Below are 11511 nucleotides of genomic sequence, written 5' to 3'. Positions count from 1 at the left end.
TATATATATATATATATATATATATATATATATATATTTTATAGTAACTAGGTGGGCTGTGTCTATAACTTGAACAAGAAATAAGTAGTTTTCTCTAAGTCCTCTGTGGTCTATTTCCTGAAAAGGTTCTGATTGTATCAGCAACTTAACAATTTTTTTACTTTCTACAGATAATCATTAGAGTTATCAGCAAGAGGGCTGGAGAGATGGCTCAGAGGATAAGAGCATTGTCTGCTCTTCCAGAGTTCAATTCCCAGCAACCACACGGTGGCTCACAACCATTTATAATATGATCTGATGCCCTCTTCTGGCATGCAGGTTCTGGCATGTATAGAGCACTCATATACATAAAATAAATAAATTAAAAAAAAGAGCTATCAGCATTTAGATATATGTCAATAGTTTTAAAATCTACGTTCACCTTCCCTTACCCAGTTTAAGACTTAGAACAAAAACAAGCTCCTTCTACAACCAGGTTTAATGTTATTTATTTACTTATTTGTTTGTTTTGGTGTTTTGAGACAGGGTTTCTCTTGGCTGTCCTGGAACTCAATGTGTAGACCAGGCTGGCCTTGAACTCACAGAGATCCACCTGCCTCTGCCTCACAAGTGCTGGGATTAAAGCACCACCACCACCTAGCTAAGATTTGCTGTAATTTTAAAGCTCTAACTATGTGGGAAACATTCTGAGGACAGAAGGAGGAGGAGAGCTCCCTGGGGGATGTATTGACATGGCTCACCCATGTCATGGTATCTGTGGACTCTTCACTCTCAAGAATGGCTTGAAACAGCATGTGTAGCCGTTAGAATAGCAAGGGCGTCCTCAGCTTCCTGACTTTCCTTCTTTAAAATTCTGATAATGGGGGAGAGTCCTTTCTTCAAATGAGTCTAATTGAGTTGTGGGAAAACTTCAGATGAATATAATCATACATTTTTAAAAAGTGGAGTAACTTGAAACGTAAGAGGACCCACTCCACACAAGGTCTATGGGTAGTGTCCTCCAGGAGCATAAACTTTGAACTTGAACAAGTAGTCATGAGTGCCAGTCACCTTCTCTTTCCCATCTTTGCCAAGTCACTTGAGAAACGATGAAATTAAGAAATTTCCACATAGTAGTTCACTTGCTTGAATTAAATATATACCCACATACTCCCTAACTGGAAGGGGGCTGAAAGAAAGGCGGGCAGTCAGATTGCTTAACTCACAGTGAAGATCATCTCTGTCCATGCTGTCACCACTGGGACATCAGCCATTCTCTTCCAATCCACATCTTTTTCTTTTATAAATACGTTTATGTGCATGTGTGTGTGGCAGTGTATGATGTTTGCATATGTGTAGATATACATGTGTACACGTGAACATGGAGGCTTGAGGTTGATGAAGAGTCTTTCTTAATCACTTTCACCTTAGTCTTTGAGGCAGGGTCTTACAATCAAACCCCAGCTCACCAATATGGCTGTTCCTGCAACTTGCTCTGAAGAGCCCACCTCTGTCTTGTGAGGCTGGAATTACAGGCAGGTCACCACTCCTACCTGGCATTTATGTGGGTTCTGGATTCAGGTCCATGCTTGCACATGCCCCTATTCATTTCTGAAAACCTGCATTAGAAAAATCAAGAGTGTTGTTGGCATTGACTGCTTGTGAGTCTAAAACCTGTCAGTCCCAAGTAAAACCAAATAATCCTTCCAATCTCCTTTTTTGTAGGGGGAAGAGATTTTTCAGACATTGAAAGTAAATTTGCGCTAAGGACGCCTGAAGACACAGCCGAGGACACATGCCATCTTATTCCTGGAGTAGCAGAATCTGTGTCTAACTGCCATTTCAACCACAGCAGCAAGACCTTTGTGGTGATCCATGGCTGGACGGTAAGAGTGGTTTTGGAAGAAAGAGTAGGTTAGGGTCAACCAGATCCCTGCTTTTGGAAACCCATAATCAGTATTTTCTGCTTTCTGACAGTCTCATTCTAAGCTTGAGTAGAGGCCATCATGGTCCATGGTAAGCCCTATAGTCCCAGGTTCATGAACTCTTCCCTTGGCTGGTCTTTACCTTTATTTCAGCACAGTCCTGGCTGCTACCCTTGAAGTGTCTGTGGATGTGGAAAAGGATGTTCCTCTCAGCACTGGATAAGGGCATGTGACTGGTTCAGGAGCCAGTGGAAGCCTGGCATGATTTTGATACCCACAGGATAAGCTCGCCCAGAATGAAGAAATGATTTTTTTCATTGACCCATTTTCATTCATTCATCAGAGACCCTTTCCTGAAGGTCACCTGTGAGAGTAAGAGAAAGCCAGAGCAGAAGAGCAGCTGTTCAGGTGCCTGTTGGCCATTCTCCAGCTCTGTGATGTGATCAAATCATCTGTCATGTCTCGGCCTCAGTTTACTAACATAATGTAAAACAAACAGCTTGGATTAGACTTCTTTAAGGCCCCTCTTCTTCCAATTTGCCCCAGTTATAAACTTAAGGGAAATTATCAAGGAACTGTCTGAAGAAGACTGGAAAAATGCTTACAGAGATAGTTTGGTCTATAAAGTGTTTGTCTGTCAAGCACAGGACCTGAGTTCTATTCCACCACTTAACAAACAAACAAATAAAGAGCCAGGCACAGAGGCATGCTCTCATAATCCCAGGGAGGTAGACACAGAGAGATCTGTGGGACTGCCTGGCAAGACAGACTAGCTGATTGGTGGATTCCAGATTGAGAATTCCCATCTCAGAAAGCAAGGTGGACAGCTCCTGAGGAACAGCACCTCAAGCTGTCCCCCACACACCCACATACAAGTTACATGCACACACATAAAAAGGATAGGAAGAAAAGTACAAGCTGTGGTTAAGACTACTTATTTAAAATAATCATAAATAGCCCCTCCCAAATATGCCAAATAGTTGCTTACATGATGCCATTTCTATGTAAATACTTCAATTTGCTTTTACAATTTTTAATACCTAGTGAGCAGGTTGCATTACATATTAAAAATAATTTATATGAAATAGATGGTTAAAGATGGCTCATCTTCCTGTTGGATGCACCTTTTGAATGCTATAGCTAGACACTGAATTCCGATGAGAAAAATTAGGTAAAGGTGATGTACATCGAATACAGACACTTCTTCCAACATACCGAAGTGATTTTGTTATTGTACTCATTATGATTACAGATGTTACAATTTCCAAGGACATATCAGCAACAGGATCCATACAGATTTTTTTAAAGACTTTCATTTACGGGAGTGAACCTAGCATGGTATTTAGCATATGGTGAAAGTCTAAGTCCCTAAAATAAACTGTAAGTAGGGCAACGATCTTTGAGGTGTTTGGAGACTATTTGGATGTGCAAATATAGCACTGAACTAGTATAGCCCTTTATACTTCCCAAAAAGTTTAAGCTAAATAAGCACCTTTCTGCACGAGAAGCAACTATATATCTCTACTCTCACGCATCTCGTTCTGACCACTGGAAGAATGTGGTGCTTTAGGAAGTATCAGCTAGGCCGGGAGACTTTCCTTCTCTCGCTAAGGTGAAATGACTAAAGCAGTGCCCAGACACGGTGCCAGATGCTGCCATTGGTTGCACTGCCTCAGGAAACCTACTCTTCACGTCACGTGGGTTGGTGTTTTGGGTACAAGGCTCAGGCCAGGTTGCTGGCCAGACAGGCTGTGTTTCCCTATCACCTGGGGCTTGCCTCATCTGGAACCGTAATAAAGCCAGCTGGGCCTGGCTTATCTGAGCAAACACAGGCTGGCTTCAGTCAAACCATGCTCTGGTTCAGAGGCTTGTCTGACAAAGGCTCATAAGAGAAATCTAGAAAACAAGACCTTTTCTGGGTACAGAAAAGTGCTCAGCTTCTTTAACCCCCTTTTGTTTCTTCTTTTATAGTTTATGTTGAACCATAAAATCAGATTAGTTGCTACTGAGTTAATACAAGTACCCAACAGTAGGTAGGTTGGTCACTTGCCCTTTTCCAGACTGCCTAACTTGGAAACACTGATATAGAAAAAGGTACAACAGAACCTAGAGCAAACAGTTTATTGGAGATAAGCTACCAGGCCACTCAAGGGCACAGACTCAGGGAAGTCAGGATCCTCTGCTGTCACATCAGGAGAGCCACTGACCCCCACGGGGGCCTTGCACTTGCTGGGTGTCTCTGTGGGGTGGGAAGGAGTCACTGCAGTTAACAGTACTGAAGAAATGACACCATCTTCTGACCTGGCATGGGAGCTGCAAAAGACAGTCAGTGCAACAGCCAGGAAGAGAGGTGCTTAGGACCAGCGTTCCAGAGTTGCACCGTCTGCACGTGTCCACTTTCTTCCTTCCGAGACACACTCTGAACCCAGACTGAGACATGTTCAAAGAGGCTTAACGGGGTTTTTAGTGGGCTGACATCACCTTTGTACCTTTTCTTCTTTGCTTTCTCTCCATGCTTAAAATAGTTGTGGAGATCAGGAACCACACTGGTCACAAATGGAAACGTATGAGGGAGTTTTGAGCTATTCTGTGCCAGCCTTCTGCTGCAGGTGTCCAGGAAAGCTGAAGTTAGTTTACAGAACTGATTAATAGAGGGGGTAGAACTACAGTCCATATCTCTCAGGCTGGCCTTGCCCCAACACAGGACACAGAAACTAGGTGAAAAGTTGTGCAGTCTGTCTGGTGCAAGGAGTGAAACAAGGCTCAGGTCTAGGTATTTCAGTCTAGTAAACACAAAACAACAAAGCAGGAGTCTGAAAGAACTCGTCACGTAAGTGTAAAACTCCAAGTGGACCCAGTGGGTTTGGGTCTCCGAGGTTCCCGTTTCTCGGCTGGTTTTTGTAGGTCTCCGTGAAAAGCTGCCTTTAAACACACTTGTCACAATACTGTAAGTTCAACAGAGAATTAGTAGGCTTTACTTTGGCTGCAGTGGGACAGACCCTAGCATGCTTAGCAAATGGTTTACACACCAAACCATTCTTTATAAGAAAAGCAGTGTGTTTGCGTCCCTTTAAAAGTCTCTCCCTTTCTCTTGTTATTTGGCTTTGAATGTTGAGCTTTGGGCTCAGCACATGGAAGCTGGGCAATTCATCACTGTGCAACAGCCTGGCCCTCTTTCTGCTTTTGTTTTTGAGACAGACACACTGAGTTCCCCAAGGCTGACCTTGATATCAGTCTGTAACTGAGGCAGGTCATGAACTTATCTCCTGCTTTATTCTCCAGAGCTGCTAGAATTACAGACATGTCTGATAGGCCTGGCCTTTCGACTCTCCTGGGAAATATTTCCTAGCTTAATTGAATTTCTCATTTCATGTAGATTGTTATCATATTTATAATGAATTATAGTTAGAAAAAAATCCTGTATTATCCTTTCCAGGTGACAGGAATGTATGAGAGTTGGGTGCCCAAACTTGTGGCCGCCCTGTACAAAAGAGAACCTGACTCCAATGTCATTGTGGTGGACTGGTTGTATCGGGCTCAGCAACATTATCCGGTGTCTGCTGGCTACACCAAGCTGGTGGGAAATGATGTGGCCAGGTTCATCAACTGGATGGAGGTAAGACAAGGAGAAGCTATCCTCTGTGCTTAGGATAAAACTCTTGACTAGAGCTAGACAGATGGCTGGGTTTTATTTCATTTTCTTGCCTTTTCTCTAAGGTCTAAGGTGTTTTCTGAAGCATTTCAGATTTTCACAGGGCATTTCTATGTTATGGTAAGAATCACTAGATTGTACATCCAATAAATCATCCTGCCCTCCCTGTCCTTTGATGTTTCAATGAAAAGCTCTGCTGGGACTAAGAACCAAGTGGGTAGTATGAACGAAAGCCTGCTTTTTAGGACAGAGGGAAGAGAGCATGCTCTCTTTTTCTACCATCTGGCTGTCATGGGTGTGGTATCCTGGTTCTGACTCTGTTTTGTTAGAGGTTGGTATTCTACCAACCTCTAACAAAACAGTGTTTGGCTCTTAGAGTAGATGAAAGATCCTGGTGATTGTGTTGAGACCCATAGAGTCAACTTCCTGGTTTGGGGCAGAGATGAACGGAGGCAGGGGGACAGTGGGAGGGACATAGAGGGCATGAGGTAGCTGAGGGTCCAGAATTGGAGTTGCCTGCAGGTTTTATCCACTTCCTTCTCTTTAGGGCCACACTCTGGGAGTTAACTTTGAATATTATTTTGAAGCTAAAGAGAAGCTAGGACTCTGACAAAGTCAGCTTATTTAACCCAGAGAATTCAATGCAAAAACAAAAACAACAACAACAACAAAAAATGCTGTGTTTATTGGATTTACCATAACAAATGCTTTTTTCTTGTCTGTTTTGCTAGTTACAAAATTGAACTTGGAAGAATCAGATCACTCCTTGGGCTCCAAGCTTCTTGTCATCTTAGCTATTTTTTTTTTTATTGATATGATAAAACACCATGGCCAAGGCAACATAGAAAACAAAGCATTTAATTTGGGGCTCAGGGTTTCAGAGGGTTAGAATCCTTGACCATCATGGCAGGGAGCATGACAGCAAGCAGGCTGGTGTGGTGCTCACAGGCAGTTAGTGACACTGGGAATGGTGTGTAGGCTTTTGAAACCTCAAAACCTACCCTCAGTGACAAGGCCACACCTCCTAACCCTTCCCAAACAGTTCCACAAGCTGGAGACCAAGCATTCAGATACATGTGCTGATGGAGGTCATGCATTCAAACCACCACATCTGTTGATGCAGAAAGCTGAGCCATGTGTCTGGGATCTCCTCCCATTTCCTTCTGTCTGATCTAGTCCTGGCCTGGCTAACTTCAAGGAATGACAGGGTGCCGGATATTTGGAAAAGCAGTTAATGCGTAAAAGTTTATACATACACTTATAAAGTATATATGCATTTACTATGTATATATATTTATATATGTAAAAAATACAGTTTTAGATGTCTGGAAAAAAATTCTAGTTTTAAGTTGTTGTTAAAAAAAAATCTCAATATGACAGAATATTTGTCTCTTAGCTATAACACTAAATCAGTATAAAATTAACTTATAGTAGTGCTAATATTTTAAATATTTTAAATACTTTCATTTTTATCAGTTTTGGTGTTGATGTTCGACCAAGAACTACACCAAGACTTTTTTCATTTATTCTTCTGTAGGAGGAATTTAACTACCCCCTGGACAATGTCCACCTCTTGGGGTACAGCCTTGGAGCCCATGCTGCTGGTGTGGCAGGAAGTCTGACCAACAAGAAGGTTAACAGAATTACTGGTAAGAAGCATTTTCCAATTCATTCATCACAAGATCCAACTGTATTACCATTCTGAAAGAGAATCAGAGCACTTTCAATAGGTCCCCATGTCCACAGTGTTGGGGGCTTGTGCCCTAGGTTCATCGCCTTTTGTCTGATCTCCATTTACTGGCTGTGGCGTAGGAGGGCTCACACGTTCCTCTGAGGAAGTTCTCACTTTCCTCTGCTCCAGCTGAGCTAGCAGACCACATGTATGCCATTCTCTCTCACGTCAGCACCAGGGAGACTGACAAGGACTGATTCTAGAGAGCATTTGGAATAAGACAGTCACCTAGGAAGTGGCTATAAATGGTTTGCTGTGGATAGAAGGAAAACGAACTGATCAGGGATTAAAGTTCTTCTCAGATTCAGAAATAACCTGCAAGAAGACATCAGGCCGTTAGATGTGAAAAATCACTGGCCTGATGGTGCTTGCCTGTAATACTAACACGTGAAATATGGAGGCAGCAAGTTCAAAGCCATCGGCAGCTATAGTGTGTGTTTAAAGTGATTCTGGAGAAGCCGAGTATGATGGTTCATGCCTATAATCCTAACACTCAGGGAGGCAAAGGCAGGTGGATCTCTGTGAGTTCAAGGCCATCTTGGTCTACAAATCAATTCCAGGACAGCCAGGGCTACACAGAGAAACCCTGTCTTGAAAAAACAAACAAACAAACAAACAAAAAAGGAAACATCCCGGAGAAAGGTGGAAAATAGGGGAACTAAAATGTGCAGGCTACAGTGGCATACTTCTGAATATAGCATTATGGAACTTTAGGCATGAGAATCAAGAGTTTGAGGCTAGCCTGGGGGGATGAGGGAGAATAAGAGTGAGAGAGCAAGGGAGTGAGTGAGAGAGATTCCATTTTAGAAGGGCAGTGCCTACTTATTTTGACTCGTAGTCACTGAAAGGTCCAACTGCTAGGGCAAGCCGCTGATAGGAGTGTAAGAGACTGTAAGTTACACTCAGACCAGCAGGATGCTGGCCTGAGGACTGAGCTGCTGCAGACTTTAAAACCTATGGGGCCTTTTCTTTCCACCGAGGCTTGGATCCAGCTGGGCCTAACTTTGAGTACGCAGAGGCCCCCAGTCGCCTTTCTCCTGATGACGCGGATTTCGTGGATGTCTTACATACATTCACCAGGGGGTCACCTGGCCGAAGTATTGGGATCCAGAAACCAGTAGGGCACGTTGACATTTACCCCAATGGAGGCACTTTCCAGCCAGGATGCAACATTGGAGAAGCCATTCGTGTGATTGCAGAGAGGGGCCTGGGAGGTGAGTGAACCACAAGACGCTTAAGTGTGAGTTTTGGGGATTCGGACTTGATGACCTTGTATCCTGTTCACTGTCCCCATGGTGTATGGTTTCGGTATGCACACTTTGGGGACGGAGATGGCTCAGTGGGTAAAGCACTTGCCACACTTGTGTGAGGGCCTGAATTTAGAGCACAGAACCCATGTAAAAGCCAGACACACCAGTGTCTCTCTGTAATCCTGGTAGTCCCTCAGTGAGGTGGAGGTAGAAAGGAGAATGCCTGAAGCTCACAGGCCAGGCAGCCTGGGCACACAATGGCAAACAAGAGACCTTGTCTCGAACAAGGTGGATGGTGAGGACCAAGCCTGTCCACTGACCTCTCTACTACCAATTGAAAAGTTATGTCCTTTATGGTGCAGTTTAGAGAACTGTGCTTTTAGGAGCACATATGCACAGTAGACATTTTCAATAAAGGGAAGCTTGTGTTAAGCTGGAGGGAATCAAATTCACCTCCGATGTTGTCTATTATGGCCTTATAAACCTACATAAATATAAGATGGCAAGAGTCAAAAGTTTTTGGCAACTTTCAACAGTCAACTTGACAGTTATGGAGGGAGCTGAGCAGCTGCCACCAAGAACACATCCTAATGGAGGGTCTGATACCAAGTCAACCCTAGTGCAAGGCAATTTCTGAAGAACTGTAATTTGCTATGTCTCCATGTCCAGATGTGGACCAGCTGGTGAAATGCTCCCATGAGCGCTCCATTCATCTCTTCATTGACTCTCTTCTAAATGAGGAAAATCCCAGCAAGGCCTACAGGTGCAACTCCAAGGAAGCCTTTGAAAAAGGGCTTTGCCTGAGCTGCAGAAAGAATCGCTGCAACAATGTGGGCTACGAGATCAACAAGGTCAGAGCCAAAAGAAGCAGCAAGATGTACCTGAAGACTCGCTCTCAGATGCCCTACAAAGGTTGGTTGGAAGCTGTGGGAAGGAGGGAGAATTAATTAGTGCCATCTCTATTATCATGGACTCAGTCTATCTGTTGGAATAAAGTTAATGAAGGATGTTGCTAAGTCCTGAACCCTCCCTTGTGCCTCTGGGAGGGACAGAGGGATTTTCACTAGACCCACTCCATCTAGCTCTTCACTCAGACACCAGCAAGAGCCCAGTGCTCAGCTGTGAATTTGCAGGCTGTTTTGTTTTTCTGTTTTTATTTAACTAGCTACTGATTTTCCTTATAAAATGAGCTATGAGGTTGGCACAGGTGTGCATACCTGTAATCCCAGCCCTTGAGAGGTAGAGGCAGGAAGATCAGGAGTTCAAGGCCATCTTCAACTACACAGTGAGTTTGAGGCCAGCTGGGCTCCACAAGATCCTGTCTTAAAACACACACATACATATACACACTTAAAACAAATAGCTAAATAAAGGTTATCAGAACAAAATGTACTGAAATGTTTTTCAGGAAAATAAACATCCAAAGTAACATCAAAACCCAGTTTTGCCACTCTTTTGCCATTAGAGTTTAAAATGTTGGGTCTCAGCATAAGAGAAATCACATTCAATAGACTGCAGTATAATAAAAACTATGCATAGGAATCTTGGCTTATAAAAGACCAGTATCTGAGTGATGCCATCACAGTCATAGCAGGTGTGTTTCAGACCCAGGGATATGTGGGGAAGAACAGGGAAGAGATACGGAAGTTCAAGTTCCTGCTTCCTGGTGTACTTCCTACTTCAGGACAGCCTGAAGTAGGACCTAGCTTTATAAGACAAACTCAGGACTTTTCTGATGGTTTAAAGGAATCCACGGTGCCACACACCAGCCTGTGCAGGTGGGAGAGAAATAGAATGAGATGTGGTGAGGGTGGGGGGAGACCGAGTACCCAAGAAATGGGAAGAAACAAGGCAGAGCAATAACAGAAAGCAAATATTAAATATGCTTGGTACAGATGTAGCAATATAAGGTAGCTGAGGTAAGTGGAGAACATGGAGAGCTTTCTGGGTGTGGTTGGCTATTAATTTGAGTCCATCCAGGTTGGCAATTCAGATACAAGGTGGGTCTCTTTCATGCACAGTGGCCACACTGAAGAAAACTTCCAACAGAAAGTGTTTCCAAGCCAAGTCAGATGGCGCAATGTGTGTACTTCCTGTTTGGGTGCTCAGAAGACACCTGTGGGTGTCTTCTATGGGTCAGAATTGCTTGACTGTTTGGGAACTATAATGTCTCCATGAAGACTGACATGCCTTTGTTCCAATGTCTTTCCCTACAGTCTTCCACTACCAAGTCAAGATTCACTTTTCTGGGACTGAGACTGACAGGCAGCTCAACCAGGCCTTCGAAATTTCTCTGTATGGCACAGTGGCCGAGAGTGAGAACATTCCCTTCACCCTGTGAGTATCTCTGGGCACACCTAACAGCCTGTGGCTAGGTCACAGCCTTGCTCCTTGGCAAAGCCCTTGGTCTGAGAAACAGAAGTGCACAGTAACCCATAAATAGAACTATAGTTAAAAAATTACAATTTAGCTGGGTATGGTGCCTTGAAAGACCAGCACTTGGGAGGCAGAGGTAGGTAGAGCTCTGTGAGTTCAAGGCCAACCTGGTCTACACAGTGAGTTCTAGGATAACCAGAGCCATGTAGAGAGACCCTGTTTCAAAATACCAAAAGATGAAAAAGAAATAAGAAGTCAATAACAGAGATCTTGCACCATTTCATGTGAGAAAATACTGTTTTCTAATCTCTGTTTTATTTTTTTGTTCACTCTCTACTTTGTGTTTTCTTTCAACATCTCAGGTCTTTATTTCTTTTATTTAAAAAAAAAAGAAAAAGAAACAATGACAAAGTGGTTAAGTCCTCCCCCCACCCAAAAAAAAAAAAAAAAAAAAAAAAGAGTTAACATTATGGAGCACGGATGTGGCGGGGAGGTGGAGCACTTATCTAACATTAGGATGTGGTCCCAGCATCCAAACATACAGATACGTAGATAGATAGATAGATAGATAGATAGATAGATAGATAGATAGATAGA

General features: G+C 43.2%; 1 protein-coding gene across 1 annotated transcript in view; it reads left to right on the top strand.

Annotated features, from left to right (window-relative positions):
- Lpl (lipoprotein lipase) overlaps positions 1-11511 on the top strand; it is a 22525-nt gene that overhangs the window by 5055 nt on the left and 5959 nt on the right. The window contains exons 2-7 of the mRNA XM_055618914.1: positions 1705-1865; positions 5341-5520; positions 7094-7205; positions 8269-8502; positions 9208-9450; positions 10755-10875. Of these exons, the coding sequence (XP_055474889.1) occupies positions 1705-1865; positions 5341-5520; positions 7094-7205; positions 8269-8502; positions 9208-9450; positions 10755-10875 (1051 nt within the window). The remainder of the gene's footprint in view (positions 1-1704; positions 1866-5340; positions 5521-7093; positions 7206-8268; positions 8503-9207; positions 9451-10754; positions 10876-11511) is intronic.

Source organism: Psammomys obesus, unplaced genomic scaffold, assembly GCF_907164565.1.
Source record: "Psammomys obesus unplaced genomic scaffold, mPsaObe1.curated_primary_1811, whole genome shotgun sequence".
NCBI lineage: Eukaryota > Metazoa > Chordata > Mammalia > Rodentia > Muridae > Psammomys > Psammomys obesus.
This window is presented reverse-complemented; position numbering and strand designations above follow the sequence as displayed.